This window comes from Scyliorhinus torazame, chromosome 6 (genome assembly GCF_047496885.1).
Source record: "Scyliorhinus torazame isolate Kashiwa2021f chromosome 6, sScyTor2.1, whole genome shotgun sequence".
Lineage (NCBI taxonomy): Eukaryota > Metazoa > Chordata > Chondrichthyes > Carcharhiniformes > Scyliorhinidae > Scyliorhinus > Scyliorhinus torazame.
In genome coordinates, this window is record NC_092712.1 from 191,553,728 (window position 1) to 191,574,889 (window position 21,162).

At 48.6% G+C, this 21,162-nt stretch overlaps 1 protein-coding gene across 2 annotated transcripts in view; it reads left to right on the forward strand.

Moving 5' to 3' along the window:
- The first annotated feature begins 1,942 nt into the window (after positions 1-1,942).
- LOC140425196 (ATP-dependent translocase ABCB1-like) overlaps positions 1,943-21,162 on the forward strand; it is a 176,845-nt gene continuing 157,625 nt past the window's right edge. The window contains exons 1-4 of one of the 2 annotated variants that reach the window (XM_072509206.1): positions 1,943-2,002; positions 2,913-3,016; positions 6,512-6,569; positions 14,629-14,779. In XM_072509206.1, coding sequence (XP_072365307.1) covers positions 1,994-2,002; positions 2,913-3,016; positions 6,512-6,569; positions 14,629-14,779 — 322 coding nt within the window. In that variant the 5' untranslated portion in view covers positions 1,943-1,993. Of the gene's footprint in view, positions 2,003-2,834; positions 3,017-6,511; positions 6,570-14,628; positions 14,780-21,162 lie in introns of those variants that run through there. The other variant, XM_072509205.1, reaches the window with a different exon arrangement.

The window sequence follows — 21,162 nt, forward strand, 5'->3', positions numbered from 1 at the left end:
CCCTTATGTTCAAGCGATGCAGAGATAAATGCATATTTATATCTGATGGGGTCTTGGGTTGGGGGTGGGGGGGTGGGGAGATGACCTCAGAAGGTCTCCAAGGGCATTTGTTGGTGGGGGGGTGTCAGGCCCTCAGGGGCAATTTGGGGGAGGAGGCGTGCTTAGGCCTTTGAGGGAGCTGGTGGGTCCGATCGGCCAGTCCTGGGGGTTGGGGAGTGATGGGCCTCAGGGTGTTGTTGGAGCGGGCGGGTGCGGGTCAGGCCTCGGGAGAGGGTGTCCGGCCTTGTGGGGCATATGTGAGGGTGGGTGGTCAGGCCTTTCGGGGGGGCTGGGTGGTGGTGTCGGGTCAGGTCAGCCGGTCCTGGAGCTGGGGGTTGCTGGGCCTTGGTGGGGGGAATGTTAGGGGGTTCAGATATTGGGGAGTGGATTACAGGCCTTGGGGAAATGTTGGCTGTTGATCTTTAAGTTCCATCTAATTCTGATTTCATGAGCATTACCATTCACTCCAGCATTGGTGGTCGCGCCATCAGTTGTCTGGGCCCTGTGGTAGACCGTATTATATGTATTATGGTACCTGCATTGGAGGTACTACTGTATTAGAGATACGTGGGTAAATCCCTTGTCTGCTGGCTCTGCCCAGTGGACGGTATAAAGAGGTGTTCATCCCCGGCTGCAGCCATTTTGTGTTACGAGCTGCTGGGGAACACATCTTGTCTAATAAAGCCTTTGATTATTCTCTGATCTCTCTTTCGCAATAATTGATCGTGCATCAGGCCCTAAGCTCTCGAATTCCATCTCTAATCCTCTCAACCTTACTCTCCTCCTTTCAGGCGCTTCCTAACACCTACCTCTTTGTGTTCTTTCACAAACACAGAAAATACTGGACAATCTCTGCAGTTCTGACAGCATCTGTGGAGACAAAAGGGAGCTAACCTTTCGAGTCTGGATAACTCTTATGTTTTCTCATGTGACTCGGTGTCATATTTTGTTTTATGTTGCCTCTTGGAATGTTTTCTTTATTAAGACTGCTATAAGAATGTGTGGTGAATGTAAATACAGTTAATTCACCAGTTATGTTCTATGTTTGTAAATACAGTTAATTCACCAGTTATGTTCTATGTTATTAACCCTGTGGGTTTTATCTGTGGGCCATTGTATGGCTTCACCCACAGGGGGAGATGTTGGAGGATGTTGGAGCATGTACGGGCTCCGCACATGGCTCTGCCCCTTTGAAAGCGTATAAGAGTAGCTGGCCTGTGGGACTGTCCTCAGTATGTACCAGTCGCAGGCAGGCAAAGTTGATAGTTAATTAAAACCACTGTTTTACTCCGACACGAGTCCTTGAGTGAATTGATGGTCACATCAGAATGCAAGCTACAGTTGCTGTTCAGGTCTAAATAAGTTTTTAGCTCATGCGTTGGATTGTGGAAAACATAAAATGCTTTGCTACAGGGGATGATTAAGGCAGCAACCATTGATTTTGTTCATGGAAATTTTAAGTACTTGAAACAGAGCAAACATGCGAGGAGTTAAATTAATGTTGAGGGGGTTAGACCCGAGTCCACAGCATCTTTTACATTCCTGGACAGGGAAGAATGCAAAATCTGATCGGCAATTCCTCGCTCACTTGCTTTTTCCATCCTCTCCCCTACTAGATTTCTGGAATCCTTTCAAAAGCTAACTTTGGCAGCATATAATCATTGCTCCTTGATTTATCTTATCTTATCCTTTACACATTTCAATTTTGGCAGTGTCCTACATTAAGGGCCTTGGCCTCTGACGTCGATTACTTATTTAAATTAATAAAGTTACAGTATAATATTACTGGTCGAATTTGCCTTGCTCTGGTGAAACTTGCATGAACAAACAGCTTATTTGGATACGATCATGAGTAATTTGCAATCCTGGGAGTGTCACATGGTACATATCAAAGTTCAAACGGCGAATCTACCAGTTCTTTACTGAATCTGAACTGCAAACAGCTACTTGTGGGATGCAGCAGGTGTGTTTACAATGGATGTGTTGCTTTTCGTCGTAACCCCACAGCTACACGTAACATTTTTCTGCTGGAGTGGGGCATCTTAAAGCACGTGTGCTTTTGGACATTTCCTTGCTGGAAGAAAAGTTGCATCCCAACTTGTTGGAAGTGTGAGCTGATAAAGGGGCAACAGGGGCAGGAGGGCATCTTGTACCTCATTCATTGCAGTACCGACAATGTTGACGTCCTTGATGACGGACAAATACAGGAAAAAGGAAAAAAAAACGAGGGAAAGATCGTACTGAGAGAAAGTGAAAAAAAGAAAGGAAAGAAAAAACCTTAACAGAAAATAAAGTTTGGCATTTTAAAAATTGATAAATTGGCTTCATGCAATAATGAGATTGGACATTTTAAATTGTCCTCTTTCTCGGCCAGAGCGGTTGTACTAGCACTATCATGTCATTAAAAAATTTACTTTTGTTCCAGCCCTAACTTTCTGCAGCATATTTGATGTAAATTTAATGTGTAAATCCAGCAAGTTATTCAGGTAATGAGGAGGTTAAGGATGAGTTGCCGTTTGTACGATGCAAGCAGTGAAGGGGCATAAATCTATCAGCGATTTCTGGAAATTGACAACTCCCAGTGTATCGCTGAACTTTCTGGTCGATTTGTGAGTTAATAATGCAGGAAACCGTTCACGTGCTATTTTTCTCGCGAAAGACGGCCCTATGTTTTAGCTGAAGAAATCTAGGTCTGGCGGGTAGAATGATATCATGAGTGTGGCAATACCTGGAATATGACATGCCAATGATTTGAGCATACCTGTGGAGCTACATCCTTAACTATGCTTTTAATTTTGAATAATTTGAATATTTTAAAGAACCCTGAATTATTCACTGAAGCAAAAATGCCAACAATTCTGCTATTATTTCAGGTAACCATGGAAGCAGAGGATGAAAATTTGAGCAATGGTGACTTGAGCAAAGCAAAATATAAGAAAAAGCCCCTGGAAGATCCCAAGGAGGAGAATAGACAAAAGTAAGTGGTGGGTTCTTTTCAATGAAAATGTACAATAACATTCAACACCACGTGCAATGATGATTTAAAATCACCTGACAATAAAATATCAATATCACATACACAACAATGGCAGTGAACTAAATTCTTAAGAGTGGTCTGAGAAGCTTCAGGTTTTTAGGTGTACAGATCACTAACAGGCTGTCCTGGTCCCCCCATGCCGACACTATAGTTAAGAAAGCCCACCAACGACTCTACTTTCTCAGAAGGCTAAGAAAACTTGGCATGCCAACTACGACCCTCACCAACTTCTACAAATGCACCATAGAAAGCATTCTTTCTGGTTGTATCACAGCTTGGTATGGAGCCTGCTCTGCCCAAGACCGCAGGAAACTACAAAAGGTCGTGAATGTAGCCCAGTCCATCACGCAAACCAGCCTCCCATCCATTGACTCTATCTATAATTCCCGCTGCCTCAGAAAGGCAGCCAGCATAATTAAGGACCCCACGCACCCCGGACATACTCTCTTCCACCTTCTCCCGTCAGGAAAAAGATACCAAAGTTTGAGGTCACGTCCCAACTGACTCAAGAACAGCTTCTTCCCTACTGCCATCAGACTTTTGAATGGACCTACCTCGTATTAAGTTGATTTTTTTCTCTACACCTTGCTATAACTGCAGTCTCTCCTTCCTTCCCTATGTACGGTATGCATTATTTGGACAGCATGCAAGAAACAATACTTTTCACTGTATACTAATACATGTGACAGTAATGAATCAAATCAAATCAAATCAAAGAACACTCCAGTTATTCACATAGCTTCTACTAGATGGGTTGACTCTTTGATTGCACCCTCCCAGCAGGAAAGGGTGTGCTTAAAAAGGGGTTATTGGCCAGAGGTACAGGACTTGTTTGACACTTTAGCATTGACTCTTCAAAATATTGGATGAGATTTTTCCAGCCTCACCGAGTGCTGGGATTGTCCGGTTCCGCTTTTGGCTGAACCGCCGAATCTCCCATAATGAATCCCACTGCGACGGTGCTAGAAAATCCCAGCTGTCTTTTCAACATGGCTCCCTGCTGGGAGTGAGGTTATGTAATTATCTTCAGCTTCTTAATTACCAAAGCTACACCAGCTTTTATTGCGATGGCCCACCTCATATACACAAAAGTGCTTAAAATATTGCGAAAAATAATAATAATTTTTATTAGTGTCACAAGTAGGCTTACATTAACACTGCAATGAAATTACTGTGAAAAATCCCTAGTCGCCACATTCCAGCCCCTGACCGGGTATACTGAGAGAGAATTCAGAATGTCCAATTCATCTGACAGCACGTCTTTTGGGACTTGTGGGAGGAAACCGGAGCACGCGGAGGAAAGTCACACAGACACGGGGAGAATGTGCAGACTCTGCACAGACAGTGACCCAAGCCAGGAATCGAACCCGGGTCCCTCGCGCTGTGAAGCAACAGTGCTAACCACTGTGCTGCCGTGCCGCCCTGTATTGCATTCATATTAATGTTTTGATAGTTCTAATTTTCAGGTACTGTATTACTTCAATATTATTACGCTACGATACGAGATCCGAAGGTGTCAAAACAATTTCAAAGCATTTATAATTTAAACTATTCTGCACGATAGAAATGGCATATTTTAACCCCAACCCTATGAGCCATGTTTAGAATTTTATCAAAATACGCTGAATTTGTTGTAAATAGTAAACCCAGGGTAAAATGGTCACCTGAAGATCAGTACAGAACTTTGATGTGTTAGGCAGGTAGGTTCGATGTGGACTGCACTTGATGCAGGGAAGCTAGAAACAGACGTCTAACACTGGAGAAGACCCAACACTGTTTTATTCAACGATGAACTGATATACATATTCAGCTGTGGGTCGACACTATACTGAACTGAATGGAGACCTTGTAGTAGCCTGACCAGACTTACTAGCTACCGCATGGTGTTTGTACTTGCTAGCTCCTGGTCTCTGACTGTCTCAGTGGCTGGGTCCCGAGAGAGCAGGAAACCTCGTGCCCTCTGACTTTATAGTGGTAATGCCCTGTCTGGTGATTGGCTGCACTGTGCTGTATGTTGACTGGTCATCCTGTGTGTCAATCACTGCCTGTCTGCATCTCATTATATACATGAGTGGATATTATGACAAACTTAACCTCTTCCTTCAGCACTATTCCTTCCCTTGTCCAGTAATTGTGATACTAGTTGCTGCATGCTCGAAACAGGACTATTCATAAGTTCAAAATTCCCGTCTACGTTAAACAGAGGTCAGAAACATTTACAGGAGAAACAGGATCTGGGCAAGAGAGAAACTGAGGGAAGAGGAAGGGAATTGACGTCAAAAGGGATTAGCTGAGGAGTTCAGAAGCAGAAAAGACAAGCTGGAAGCAGTTTTGATGATGGGAGGGAGAAGATGATAGCAGCATTTCTGAAGAGCCAATCCAACATATGAGGATAGAAGGGGCGCCACAGTGATCAGCACTGCTGCCTCACAGTCCTAGCGACCCGGGTTCAATTCCGACCTTCGCTGATTGCCTGTGTGGAGTTTGCACTTTCTCCCGTGTCTGCGTGGGTTTCCTCCGGGTGCTCCAGTTTACTCCCACAGTCCAAAGAAGCGCAGGTTAGGTGGGTATAGGGAGGGGGAGTGGGCCTAGGTAGTGTGCTCTTTCAGAGGGTCGGTGCAGACCCGACAGGCCAAATGACCTCCTTCTGCACTGTGGAAATTCCATGGATTCTATGGAGAGAAACTATGTGTGGTCCTTTGGGGGGGAGATAGAGCAGCAAATGCTCTGGGGAATATGCGAGGAGACCTTTAGTTTGTCAATGACAATTTGACAATGTCAATTTGAACAGGGGAAAAAAAATTGCCAGGTAAGTTTCAAGGGGAAGAAAACTTCCAGGTGGAGCTAAAGAAGCGAGGGAGATGATAGCCGACATGAAGTGGGAGGAGGGCAGAGTGGGGTTTAATTTCCACTGCAAATCTCTTACTCAGCTGCTTTGGTGAAGGAGCCACCAAAACCCTCGAAAAATGGTGTGGAAATTCAGCCTGAACATAATTGAGTGGGTGAGCATGAGTGAACGTTTCAATGGTTTTTCGAGTAACGATAATCTGTTGAAAACCCAAAATTCACTGAGGGAGGGTGAAACTGATCTTGGAGGGTGGTGTAAATGAGGAGGTAGGGAGTCGACAGCCTGCTTTCCACTCCATTCCCAACCAGCACAAAGCACGTTTCACACTCGCTTTGTTTCTTTCTTTTATCTTCGATGAAAAGTTAATTTGTTGTGGGACATAAAATGTTTAAAATTAACAAATAATAAATTGCACATGGCTCATCTGTCACAGTAATGTCCCTGAATTGACCTCATCCCACCTTCTCAGGCAAACCCCTTTGTTAGTGTCATCACATCCCGAGAAATGAAAACATTGCTTCATGCTGGAAGAGTGAGTAGAGTAATAGAACTGTATTATTTAAAAGTCTTTCACTATTATTTTTTAGGAAGCATAAAGATGAAAAGGAAGTTGAAAAAGTACAATCAGTTAGTGCTCTTCAGTTGGTATGTATGTCTCTTCTAAAGACAATTTCACTGCTCTGCGGTTTCAGGCTGAGACCTGTACACAGGACACAGTTTAATTTTGTGACATTTTAACTGTTACTATGTTGGAATGACTTTTAGGCCTGGAGGCAATGCTACATGAGTATTGGTGTACAGATGCTTAGTGTGATTATGTGTAATCTTTGGTCTAATTTTCAAGGAAAACATGCCTTCCTCAATGCTAGTCTCCCGCTGCTACTTGACTGAGTATTTGAAAAGGAATTCTACTTTTTTTCTATTGCAAACAAGAGGTTTTGCATTACTCAAAGGGGAATAAGGGATAACAAAGGGTAACATCAACACAGACAGAAGCAGAAAATACTTGACAATCTCGGTCTGTCTGACCGCATCTGTGGAGAGAGATGGGAGCTAACATTTCGAGTCTGAATGACTCTTTGTCAAAGGTCCACCCAAATTACTGTAAACTACCTCCAAATGATCAGTGTTGTGGACTCATCCCGCTGGTTTTCAGCTATTAACAGCTATTAATTCTATTTGGCTGGCTGTTGGGTGAGAAAAAAATAAAACAATGATGATGTGGTCTTGCTGTTAGATTTAGTAAGACCTGCACCTCTTTGGCCTTGTTAGATTCTTTGGACACTTTTGGCCTCTCACTCTCCCTTACGATAAATATCTGGGCAGAGTTTTCAGCACAGAAAGATGTCTTTTGGCCCAACTAGCTTATACTGACATTTATGGTGCACACACCCATCTCTATATATTCCTATCAGGGAAAATCCTTCTATTACTTTCTCTCCTGTGTGCTAATCTCATTTCCCCTCAAATGCATTGAGTTGGTGAAGGGTTAACAAAGCCAATTTTTGGAATAAGAAATAGATATGCATACTTTAAACATTATTCTTGTCGGCAGCACGGTGGCGCAGTGGATAGCACTGCTGCTTCATGGCGCCGAGGTCCCAGGTTCGATCCCGGCTCTGGGTAACTGTCCATGTGGAGTTTGCACATTATCCCCGTATTTGTGTGGGGTTTTTCCTCCACGACCCAAAGATGTACAGGGTAGGTGGAGTGGCCATGCTAAATTGCCCCTTAATTGGAAAAAATTAATTGGGTACTCTAAAACATTTTAAAAATTATTCTTGTAACTCCGTTTAGGTCACAACATTACCCAAATTTTATTCTAATCTTCAATAATCTTACCATAATCACCACCCTCCAAGATCCTACACTACCTGATGGGGCAGAGTATTTTCTAAATGTCAGGAAACCAGGAACTGTTGAGAAGCAGAGAGATTTAGGTGTTGATGTATCATCAATTCACTACGAGACGATGAGAACAAGTGAACAAGCTTTATTATCCAAGAACTTGCATGCCTGTGACTGTTGTAACAATGAGCACCGCCCACAGGCGGCAGGTCTATATGCCGCCCTGGGGGGGGGGCGGAGCCAGTGACGGAGCCCACCAGGGTTCCAGTACAATACAGTGGAGGAGATAATATTACCATTCCCTGGCCATAGGCCACAGTACTATACAGACAACTTATATTATGGTGAATACATTCACCACATTCACCCCCTGTTAAAAATGAAGTCCATTGGGGGTGAAGTGGGGTCATCATACATTTAGTCTGTCTGGAGGCCGGATTGTTCTTTTGGACCTCCTCAGCTATGGCGGTGCGGCGGGTACGGGCGTTGTAGTTGTTGACTCCGAGAGTGTGTTGTCTCGAGCTTCGGTCCGGCGTGTCGGCGATGGTTGAGGGGTGGGGGTAGGCAGGGGGGTGGTGGATGGCGGCAGTGTAGTGGCGGCTCAGTACAGGAGCCCCAGGGGGGGTGGCGGTAGGCAGTGGGGAGGGGGCGCATTGATATGGGAACCAGCGGGCGCCAGGTCCCGGACTGAGACCGTATCTTGCCGTCTGTCTTGGTGCGTGACGTAGGCATATTGGGGGATGGCGTGCAGCAGCTGGACCCTCTCGACCAGGGGGTCGGTCTTATGGCTCCGCATATGCTTCCGGAGAAGGACAGCTCCCGGATTTGTCAGCCAGGATGGAAGCGAGACCCCGGAGATGGACTTCCTAGGGAAGACAAACAAACGGTCGTGAGGGGTCCCGTTCGTGGCTGTGCAGAGGAGCGATCTGATGAAGTGGAGCGCGTCGGGGAGGACCTCCTGCCAACGGGGAATCTGGAGACATCTAGACCGAAGGGCAAGAAGAACGGCCTTCCATACCGTCGCGTTCTCCCTTTCCACCTGCCCGTTTCCCTGCAGGTTGTAGCTCGTCGTCCTGCTCGAGGCAATGCCCTTACTGAGCAGGTACTGACGCAGCTCATCGCTCATGAAAGAGGTGCCCCGGTCACTGTGGATGTATGCAGGGAAACCAAACAGGTTGAAAATGCTGTGCAGTGCCTTTATAACAGTGGCTGAAGTCATGTCGGGACATGGGATAGCGAAGGGGAGGTGGGAGTGCTCGTCAATAACGGTCAGGAAGTATATATTGCGGTTGGTGGAAGGGAGGGGCCCTTTGAAGTCGATACTGAGGCGCTCAAAGGGCTGGGAGGCCTTCACCAGGTGGGCCTTGCCTGGCCGGTAGAAGTGCGGTTTGCACTCTGCGCAGACTTGGCAGTCCCTGGTCATGGCCCTGTCCTCCTCGGTGGAGTAGGGCAGATTGTGGGCCTTAATAAAGTGGATAAGCTGAGTGGCCCCCGGGTGACAGAGGTCATTGTGGATAGCCTGAAGTCGGTCATCTTGTGCACTGGCGCATGTGCCGCGTGACAGGGCATCTGAGGGCTTGACGAGCTCCCCAGGACAATGCTTGATATCATCAGTAGAGGTGGAGAGTTCGATCCTCCACGTCAAGATTTTGTCGTTTTTAATTTTGCCCGTTGTGCGTTGTCGAACATAAAGGCTACCGACCGTTGGTCGGTGATGAGGGTGAACCTCCTACTGGCTAGGTGGTGCCTCCAATGCCGCACCGCTTCCACAATGACTTGCACTTCCTTTTCGACAGAGGAGTGTTGAATCTTGGAGGCGTGGAGGGTTTTAGAAAAGAAGGCTACTGGCCTGCCCGCCTGCTTGAGGGTGGCGGCCAGGGCGACGTCTGACGCATCGCTCTCTACCTGGAAGGGGACGGACTCGTCCACCGCGTGCATCGCGGCCTTAGTGATATCGGCCTTGATGCGGCTGAAGGCCAAGCAGGCCTCAGCCGTCAGGGGTAATATAGTGGCTTTGATAAGTGGGCGGGCTTTGTCCGCATAGTTGGGGACATACTGGGCGGAATAGGAGAATAGCCCCAGGCAGCGGTTGAGGGCCTTGAGGCTGTGGGGAAGGGGAAGTTCCATGAGGGGGCGCATGCGGTCGGGGTCGGGCCCTTGGACCCTGTTTTCCACGACGTAGCCGAGGTTGGCTAGCCGGGTTGTGCAGAAAACGCACAAATGTGAGGTTGAGGGATTGGGCGGTCTGGTGGAACCTCTGAAGGTTGGTGTCGTGGTCCTGCTGATCATGGCCGCAGATGGTAACATTGTCCAAGTATGGGTATGTAGCCCGCAGCCCGTACTGGTCCACCATTCAGTCCATTGTTCTCTGGAAGACCGAGACTCCATTAGTGACGCCGAAAAGGACCCTGAGGACCTGGAAGAGTCGGCCGGCTGCTTCTACTGTGGAGAACACCCGGTACTGTGCGATCTGGTTGACCATTTCCGCTATGCGGGGGAGGGGGTACGCATCAAGTTGCGTGAACCGGTTTATGGTCTGGCTGTAGTACACAACCATCCGATTCTTTTCCCCAGTCCTGACAACCACCACTTGTCCTCTCCAGGGGTTGTTGCTGGCCTCGATGACCCCCCTCCCTCAAGAGTCGCTGGACCGCCGACTTGATAAAAATCATGTCTTGTGCACTGTACCGCCTGCTCCTGGTGGTGACGGGCGAACAGTCGGGGGTGAGGTTCGCAAAGAGCGAAGGGGGGGGTGACCTTAAGGGTCGCGAGGCTACATACAGTGAGAGGGGGTAGGGGTCCGCCAAACTTTAGGGTCAGGCTTCGGTGACTGCATTGGAAGTCGAATCTGAGCAGTAGGGGGGCGCAGAGGTGAGGGAGGACATACAGTTTAAAATGGGCGTATTCAGCGCCCTGTATCGCGAGGTTCATGACATAGTACCCCGAGATCTGTACCGAATGGGATCCGGAGGCAAGGGAGATTGTCTGGGACGCGGGGTAGATGTGGAGGGAGCAGCGCCTTACCGTGTCACGATGGACGAAGCTCTCTGTGCTCCCGGAATCGAAAAGACAGGGGGTCTCGCGCCCATTGACCCGGACGGCCATCATCGAATTCTTCAGATGTTTTGGCCGCGACTGGTCGAGGGTGACTGCGCTGAGCTGCGGGTAGTCTGTGTGGTCGGAGGTATCGAGGTCACAAGATGGCGCCCTCACGAGTCGCACGTGTCGGGCTGAGTTGAAGATGGCAACCAAGATGGCCGCCCCCATCGGTCGCACGTGTCGGGCTGAGTTAAAGGTGGCGCCCCCCACGAGCCGCACAAGGCGGATGACGCGTCTGAAGGGGGCGGTACCGGCAGGCACGTAGCCACATTGTGGGGCCTGTGAGTCTATGGGTCGGGCCTGGTAAACATTTGACTTCGGGGCTTTGGATCGGGCCAGACAGACTCTGGCAAAATGTCCCCTTTTGCCGCAGTCGCTGCATGTCGCGGTGCGGGCTGGGCAGCGCTGCCGGGGGTGTTGGCCCTGACCACAGAAGTAGCAAGACGGCCCCCCGGGCTGAACGGGCAGCCGCGCGGCACAGGCCTGGGACGTAGTCGGGTCTGGTGAAGGCCATATCTGTGGTGCCCACGAGGGGTTTGTTGGGTCTGCCGGGAATGCGCTGAGGCTCTGGTAGATCACCTCTAACGAGGTGGCTAGTTTTACTGTGTCCTGTGGATCAGTGGCACCGTTTTCCTGCAGTCGCTGCCAGACGCAGTTAGACCGGACCCCAGCCACGTAGGTGTCCCGGCTCATCAACTTCATGTGCTCATCGGCCTTCACATCCCTGTAGTTGCAGTTGTGGGCGAGTCGTGTCAGGTTCTGTAGATACTCGTCCAGCGATTCCCCGACGCGTTGACGGCGGGTAGTGAGGAGGTGCCGCGCGAACTCTTCGTTCACGGGCTTCACAAACTGTCTGTTTAGAATCGCGACCGCTGCTTCGTACGTGACTGCGTCCTCAATCATACCCGAGAATCGGTGGCTCACCCGGGCGTGCAGGAGGCGCAGCTTGAGGGTGTCGGAGGGAGGCGTTTCAGAGGAGTCGAGGTAGGCCTCAAAACAGCGGAGGCAGTGGGAGAAGATTTCCTTAGTGTCTGCTGCTCGTGCGTCGAGTTCCAGTTTATCAGGCTTCAGAGCGGCTTCCATAGTGATGTCTTTGGATAATAAATTGATGTACCATCAATTCACTACTAGACGATGAGAACGAGTGAACATAGGTTTTATTATCCAAGAACTTGCCTGCCTGTGACTGCTGTAACAATGAGCGCCGCCCACAGGCGGCAGGTCCATATACCGCCCCAAGGGGGAGAGGAGCCAGAGGCAGAGCCCGCCAGGGTTCCAGTACAATACATGGGAGGAGATCATATTACCATTCCCTGGCCATAGGCCACAGTACTATACAGACAACTTATATTATGGTGAATACATTCACCACAGGTGTCCAAGTACAGAAACCACTAATGGCTGGTGGACAGATAGAAAAATATTTAAATACTAATGTTATGTTGGCCTTTATTTTAACATAGAAGGTTTCATGTTGGGTTCCAGCTCTTCTGAGATCTGGTTTGATGCTTTCTGGTGTCTTGCATTTAGTTCTGAACACTCGGGCTGGGATTATCCGACCCGGCGCCCAGCCCGCGGGATCGCCACCACGCCGATCAGGGGCCATTGACAGGGCCCCCCCTGGCGATTCTCCGGGCCCTGTTGGGCCAAGTGGCTGATGAGTTTGGCCGAGTCCCGCCGGCGTGGATTACTCCGCTCCCACACAACGGGACCTGGAAGATGAGTGTGCGGGGGCCGTCCTGGAAGGGGGGAGGACCCCCACGGTGTCCTGGCCCACGATCGGGGCCTACCGATCGGCGGGTGGGCTGGATCCTACTTTACTCCGCGCCGGGCCCCTGTAGGGCTCTGCCATATTGCCCGGGGGCCGGCGTGGAGAAGGGAAACCCCGCGCATGCACGGATATACGCCGGCGGTTCCGCACATGCGCGAACCTGCGCCGGCTGTTCCGCGCATGTGCGAACTTGCGCCAGCCGTTCGCCGCCGGCTGGATCTGCGGGGACCATTCCGGCGGCAACCTAGTCCCCTAGGAAGGGGAGAATTACTCCCTTTCAGCGTCCGTTGACGCCGGAGTTGTTGCCGCCGGTTTTCATGCCTGCATGGGGACATAGCCCCATTGTTAAAGAATCCCGCCCTGGATGTCAGGAAGGATTGTCCCTGGAGGAGGAACAGCACAGATGGATCAGAATGGTACTGAGGTTAAAAGAAGTGAATTTTGATGACAGGTTACATAATCGAGGCTTGTATTTCCTGAATATTAAAGATTAAGGCGTGATCATTTGAGATGTTTAAGATGATCAAAGGAGTTGATAAAGTAGAAAGGAATAGATTGCCACTTTCCCTGATTGGGAGGGGGTTGGTCTAGAATAAGAGGCGATAATGCATAATCTTAACATTAGAATCCTTTGGAATGTGGACAAAAAGCACTTTTTAAACAAAGGGAGTGAAATTTGGATCTCTCTCCCTAAAAGGTTATTTGTCAGAATTCTCCCATGCCCCCACGAGTGGCATAGATAACGGGCGAGGAGTGGACACAGAAATTCGGCTGGAGACCCAAAAATCGGTTTCTAACCAGCATGAATTTACAGAGGGATCCTCCGATGTTCTCCGCCATGGCAGATTGGGAATCCTGCTAGAGGTCAGCATGAGTCCGATTTGCATTCTGCTAATGGAATGCATGAAGGGCTATCCAAATCTTCCCTCCACCCTCGAACCCGTCTGGACCAGCATATCGTGCAGAAGATAGGACTGACCTGAAGAACAGCTGGGATGGAGACTGTCATTGACCCTGGAACAGCACAGTACTGCGTGGAAGGAACATCTATCAGGTGGATGTTTCTTTAGGAGGTTCATTATCTTTCTTCAATGGTGCATCAGTGAAGTCAAGCACCTTTTAAATATGGCACCCAGATATGATGGCCGAATGTGAGCAATCAGGCTTGCTCTGCCACAGAAAAGGATGCAAAATGTCCAGATGCTTAATTAAATATGCTGGAGATGGAAGATCTGGCGTGGTTTTCTGTCAGACACTGCAGTGGGAAATACTCCCCAACCTGCCCTCAGAACTCAATCCCAGATAGATCAATTGAAATTATCAAAACTGAGATTGATAGATTTTTGTCAGGCAAGGATATTAAGGGTGATGCAACCAAAGGCATGGACCTAAGATACAGACTCACCATAATCAAACTGAATGCTGAAACAGGGGACGGGATTCTCTGTCCTGCCAGCTGGCAAATGGGATCTACCATTGTGGGCAGCCCCACGCCGTCGGGAAATCCCCAGGCGCGGGTGCACTGTCGGCGCAATGGAGAATCCCACCAGTGGAGAATCCAGCCCTGGGTCAAGGGGCAAAATAACATCCTGCTGTTAGGTTCTTCGCTGAGGGGTGTTTACAATTCTGAACCAGGCAATAAAAGAACCATGTTATCTCTTTTAAATGTATTTTACCAACCAGTGTAGGGGGAAAGCCCCAAAAAATCAAAAGAAATATCTGTTTGTACTTGTACTAGATTAGCAATATAGTACAACAGAATCTTGTTGCACAGTAACTGCCAATTATTTGACATTTGCAACTCACTTAAATAAAAATAGCTCAGAGGTAGAGTAGTCAGAAAGTTGTAGAGTATTGACATCCTTCTTGCATGTTATTTTGCTGCAATATTGTGCACCCATAATCCTTTGGTATTTAATATTGTTCAGTTTCACAGAACTCAAATATGAGAAAATTGAAAACTCATCTATTTTGCATATCTCTCAGTTTCGTTTTGCAGATGGTCTGGACGTTTTACTGATGGTAGTTGGAATTATAGCTGCAGTAGCTCATGGAATGTGCCTTCCGCTATTGTCACTTGTTTTTGGTGATATGACAAATGGCTTTATATGCCAGGCACAATCTGCCAATGAATCATGTGAGTAGAATGTTTTTTTTTTGTAAACATTTTTATAACAATTATGATATGGTAGATGGTGATTGCCAAACTGCACAAATCCCAAAGGGAAACCTGGACAAGCCATCACAACAATTTGCAATTTGTGTTTTATTACGAGAAACTATGTGCACTGAAGTTAGGAGCGAGATTTCCAATGTCAATTTTGCAGATTTTGAACATTAATTGAAAACAATTATCACTAAAAAGAAGAGAAAAACATAAAATAAACAAGATTACATGTACACAGCTAAAAATAGTTCCAGAAACAATTCCCAAAAGAGCTCTGCTTAGTTTAATTCACAACCATACACCCCCTTTCAGGCAACAGTCCCTATAGATTCTTAATCAATGAACATTCCAGTTTAATACCGCAAGACATCCACTATTGTAATAGGGATGTGTTCGTAAGGCTTCTCCCTCCCTCACTTAATAAAGGAAATCTAAAGTTTGCAACATGCTTTGCTTTCTGGAATAGACAAACACTTCCTGAGGGTGGCTAAAGCTCACTTGTGTTCTTTCACAGCTCTCTCTAAACACAGCACATGCTTCAGGACATCGCATGGCCACTCTCTGCACTCCATTTCCTTGAACATGTATTTTTCTCTTGTTATGGGCCAGGGTTTAGAGAACCCCAAAGTGTATCATGGAGTTCACCTGACCCACAACTTTTCATAGATTGTGATATGGGGAGAACACAGCCCACTCTACAGGTGTGGTACAGCAGAAATGGAAAAATATTTTTTAAAGCAGAACAATGTATATTCTATGAACTCAAGTTAACCTTTTTAAAACATACAGTGAACATCTCAGCAACCATTAATTCAAATACAACCCCCAAAGAATACAACACTAAGTAATCCTTTAAGCTTTCCTTTTCACACCCATAAGACTTAAAACACCTTTTACCAGAAGCACATCAGGTTAAAGTCGCTACTGTTGTTAGTTTTAAATCACCAGGATCGATTTACAGTCTTTCGATTACAGAGAGTGACTCTAATACACCTTCTGGCTGTGACTGCAGCTATCCAGCTCTGAAAACAAAACTAAAACACACCCTGCAGCAAACAGCCTAAAACGAAAGTAAAAAGCTGACAGACAGTCCAGTTCCACCTACTCTCTGACATCACTGCAGTAATAAACACCCATTTCTTAAAGGTACTCTCACTACAGATACTTCTACACACACCCATTTATAAACACCCATTTCTTAAAGGTACTCTCACATGACACCTCCCCCTAAGAAAAAATAAATAAACCATCAACTTCAAGATGGTTTCATTTTCCATCTTTTCATTATCCTTTAAGAAATGCACACAGTAAATAGACTTTCTCGTTTAAAAAAACAACACACACAAACAGGTATAATAACATAGTCCTTTTTTTTCTTCTTCCTCCAACTGAAATTCTTCTCGATTGACAGTCTCTTTGAACAAGAAGGTCTCTGCACAATCCGTCCATTTCTCTATGCCTCGGCATTTCTCTTTAAAGTCAGATACTTTAGTTCAATCTGATCACAGAGTCCCTTGCAATTCTCCAACACCGGAGCATTGGTTATCACTGCTTTCAGGCAGTCAAATGCATGTTGAAACTCTGCTGTCCACTGGAATTTGTTACGCTTCTTGAGCAAGTCCATCAGTGGAGCAATCACGCTGCAAAACGTTTGCAGAAATGTTCGATCAAATCCACTCATGCCAAGAAATCGCATTATTTCCCTTTGTCTTGGGGTATCGGAAACTCCTCAATAACTATTGGCTTCACATCCTGTGTGACCGTTCGGCCCTGTCCGATTGTATGGCCAAGGAAAGTGGCTTGGGCTTTTCCAAATTCACTTTTGGCTAGGTTTATCACCAAACCCGCCTCCAGAAGTCGATTGAATAACTCTATCAAATGTTTTAAATGTTCTTTCCATGTCTGGCGGAAAATTAACAGGTCGTCTATGTATACCGCACAATTGGGTAATCCTGAAACGATTTTGTCAGATTTTCTTTTTTAAATTTTATTAAAGGTTTTCATAAAATGTCAATAACAAAATGAAAAAGAAAAAAGAACCCAACAGGGTTAAGTACAAAACACAATCAAAAAAAGCAACCCCCCAAACCCCTCCCCCCCGTACCTAAATAATAAATTAACATTAACACCCCGACTTAAGACAACAGGTGTATACAGCCCCTCAGACCCTCCAGTGTAAATAACATAAACAAAAATAAAGTAAACCATCCCCCCCCCCCCCCCCCCCCCGAGCTGCTGCTGCCATTGACCAATGTCTATCGTTCTGCCAGAAAGTTTAAGAACTGTTGCCACCACCTAAAGAACCCTTGTACCGACCCTCTCAAGGCGAATTTCACCCTCTCCAATTTAATGAACCCTGCCATATCGCTGATCCAGGATTCCACGCTTGGGGCCTCGTATCTTTCCACTGAAGGAGAATCCTTCGCCGGGCTACCAGGGACGCAAAGGCCAGAATTCCGGTCTCATTCGCCTCCTGCACTCCAGGCTCCTCTGCCACCCCAAATATTGCGAGCCCCCAGCCCGGTTTGACCCTGGATCCTACCACCCTCGACACCGTCCTCGCTACGCCCTTCCAAAATTCCTCCAGCGCTGGGCATGCCCACAACATATGGGTGTGATTTGCTGGGCTCCCTGAGCACCTAACACACCTGTCCTCACCCCCAAAGAACCTGCTCATCCTTGTCCCGGTCATGTGTGCCCTGTGCAGCACCTTAAACTGTATGAGGCTGAGCCTCGCGCACAAAGAGGAAGAGTTCACCCTCCCTAGGGCATCTGCCACGTCCCCTCTTCAAACTCCTCTCCCAACTCCTCCTCCCACTTACCTTTCAACTCCACCACCGAGGCCTCCTCCTCCTCCTGCATCACCTGGTAAGTTTCCGAGATCTTCCCTACTCCCACCCATCCCCCCGAGAGCACCCTGTCCTGTACTGTGTGTGGCAGTAGCCGTGGGAATTCCACCACCTGCCATCTGGCAAACGTCCTTACCTGTAAGTACCTGAAGGTGTTCCCCGGGGGGAGCCCGTACTTCTCCTCCAGCTCACCCAAGCTCGCGAACTTCCCGTCCACAAACAGGTCCCCCAACCTTCGTATCCCTGCCCTGTGCCACCCCGAAAACCCTCCAGCTGTTCTTCCTGGGGCGAACCGGTGGTTCCCCCGTAATGGGGTCCACGCCGAGGCCCTAACTTCCCCCCTATGCCGCCTCCACTGCCCCCAAATTTTGAGGGCCGCCACCACCACCGGGCTCGTGGTATACCTCCTTGGAGGGAGCGGCAGCGGCGCCGTTGCCAGCGCCCCCAGACTCATACCCACACAGGACGCCGTCTCCAGCCTCTTCCATGCAGCCCCCTCCCCCTCCATCACCCACTTGCGCACCATTGTCGCATTGGCGGCCCAGTAGTACCCACAGAGGTTGGGCAGTGCCAGCCCCCCCCCCCCTATCTCTACTCTGCTCCAGGAACACCCTTCTCACCCTCGGAGTCCCTCGCGCCCACACAAACCCCATTATACTCCTGTTAACCCGCCTGAAAAAAGCCTTCGGGATAAACACGTGGAGGCACTGGAACAGGAACAAAAACCTTGGGAGCACCGTCATTTTGATTGACTGCATCCTACCCGCCAGGGACAGCGGCAGCGTGTCCCACATCTTGAACTCCTCCTCCATTTGCTCCACCAGCCCTGTAAAGTTAAGCCTACGCAGGGCGCCCCAGCTCCTGGCCACCTGGACCCCCAAATACCTGAAGCTCCTCTCCGCCCTTTTTAGTGGGAGCTCGCCAATCCCCCTCTCCTGGTCCCCTAGCTGAACTACGAACAGCTCGCTCTTCCCCATATTGAGCTTGTACCCCGAAAAGTCCCCGAATTCCCTAAGGATCCTCATTACCTCTGGCATTCCTCCCACCGGGTCCGCCACATACAGCAGTAAGTCGTCCGCATAAAGCGACACCCTATGCTCCTCCCCACCCCGCACCAACCCCCTCCAGTTCCTCGACTCTCTCAGTGCCATAGCCAGGGGTTCAATCACCAGTGCGAAGAGCAGGGGGGACAGGGGACACCCCTGTCTCGTCCCTTGGTGCAACCGAAAGTACTCGGACCTCCTCCTATTTGTGGCCACACTCGCCATCGGGACCTCATACAACAGCCTAACCCACCTGACAAACCCCTCCCCAAACCCGAACCTCTTCAGCACCTCCCACAGGTACCCCCACTCTACCCTATCAAAGGCTTTCTCAGCGTCCATCGCCACCACTATCTCCGCCTCCCCCTCCCTCGCCGGCATCATGATAACGTTCAAAAGCCTCCGCACATTCGCGTTCAACTGTCTCCCCTTCACAAACCCCGTCTGGTCTTCATGGATGATCTGCGGCACACAATCCTCAATCCTCGTGGCTAAGACCTTCGCCAGCACCTTGGCATCTACATTTTGCAAGGAAATCGGTCTGTAAGACCCACATTGCAGGGGATCCTTGTCCCGCTTCAGGATCAAGGAGATCAGTGCCCGGGACATCGTCAGGGGTAAAGCCCTCCCCCTCCCTTGCCTCATTGAAGGTCCCAACTAACAGCGGGCCCAACAGGTCCATATATTTTTTATAGAACTCGACCGGGAAACCGTCCGGCCCCGGTGCCTTCCCCGCCTGCATGCTTCCTATCCCTTTGATCAGCTCCTCCAGCCCAGTCCTGCCTGTAGCGGGTTCCATTCTTGCTTTACTACACAACTGTGCCGATATCTGGGGTTTGTATATCTGTGTGTGTCTCTCTCCAGCTGGCACTGAAACGTCAGAGACCAGGGGATGCCGCACTGGGACACGTCCGCGGGAGGGAGCACTGAATCAAGCCTGCCATTTATCCCTAACCGGAAGCCTGAGGCTTATATCGCACAGATATCCAGACCCCCACCAATGCCCAGGTGAATCTCTCTCTTGCCGGTGGTAAAACACCCACCCGGTTCCTACTTCGCTGGAGTAGCTTTCCCAAGAGAGAGAATAGGACACTGCTGTTTATCACCTAACCAGCTGCCTGTCCTGAGTGAACGAGTTTGAATCATTCCAAGATGACCCCAGATTCTCAACCCCGGAATTAGGGTGAGGAGTATTTTAAAACGTGACTTGGTCAGAGATTGTTGGTGAGAGATTGAAGAATTTAAACGGACTCCAATTACAAGCACATTGAGGTTTATTGCAAAACCCAGGTCAAGATCACCAAAACAGAAGAAAATACAATAAAAACCTTAAGCTCTAACAAAACTATGTATGTCAAGAAATTGCTATAACGGACACAACGTAAAATCTTATTGTTACACAATTTAGCAATGGTACAAACAGAGTAAAAGAACACACAAAACAAGCCCCCTGTCCCAAAGCCTCAACCACTATCAAAGTCCCGGGGGTTTCGCACGCTGCTGCAGGGTACTTACAGTCCAAGGCTGCGGCTGCAGCAGGAGTCAAGTTGAAGTTGGAGAGGTCAAGCTAAGAGCAGTCAGTCGAAAAAGAGCGCTCGATGACCCTTTGACCACCCCTTTTATACCCGTTTACCTGGTTTTTTCTGTGTCAGGCCAGCCCCTTTTGCATTGAATAGGTACAAGTTTAAAGTTCCCGCTGGTCCCGCCCCCTTTGAACCAGGCAGTCTATTCTTTTAGATAACGAGGCTAAGCTCCATTGTGAAGATTTTTCAACGGCTTCCATCTGCTTCGGAGATCGCTGCTATCCTCACCGCGTTATGTTGATGGGACGTTGATGGGATTCAGCTCTGGTGGAGACAAAGTCATTTACATCTGCATGGGGCTATGACCATCACATTGTCCTGCTTGCAGGCAGGCCCCTTACAGCATTATCATGCCCTTTGTCTCTGTTTTTAATCCCATTTAGTTGTCTGGCTTCTTCTTCCTTGTAGCTCCGGGGGGGGGGGGGGGGGGGTTGTAAATACCCATGCACATACTCAGCTCAGCGGGCCAAGCCTGCTGGGAAATTTGGTTATGTTCCTTTGGCTGAAAATTGTCCATTTTTACAGTCTCTGGATTTTATTCTTGAACACAGTCCAAAAAGAGCCGAATTGCCCGAAAACCTTACATGCCACCAGTCTCTCTTCCACCTTTGGAAACCTCAATTGGTCCAGGAAACGGCCCATCCCTCCCTCCTCCCGTGGGGGCTCTGATCGGTACAATTCCTCGTTGAAGTCCCTGAAGACCCCATTGATGCTAACCCCACTCCGCACCACGCTCCCTCCCCTGTCCCCTGTCCTTAACTCCCCCGATCTCCCTAGCTGCGTCCCGCTTCCGAAGCTGATGCGCCAGCATCCGGCTTGCCTTTTCCCCATACTCGTAGACTGCCTCCTGGGCCTTCCTCCACTGCACCTCCGCCTTC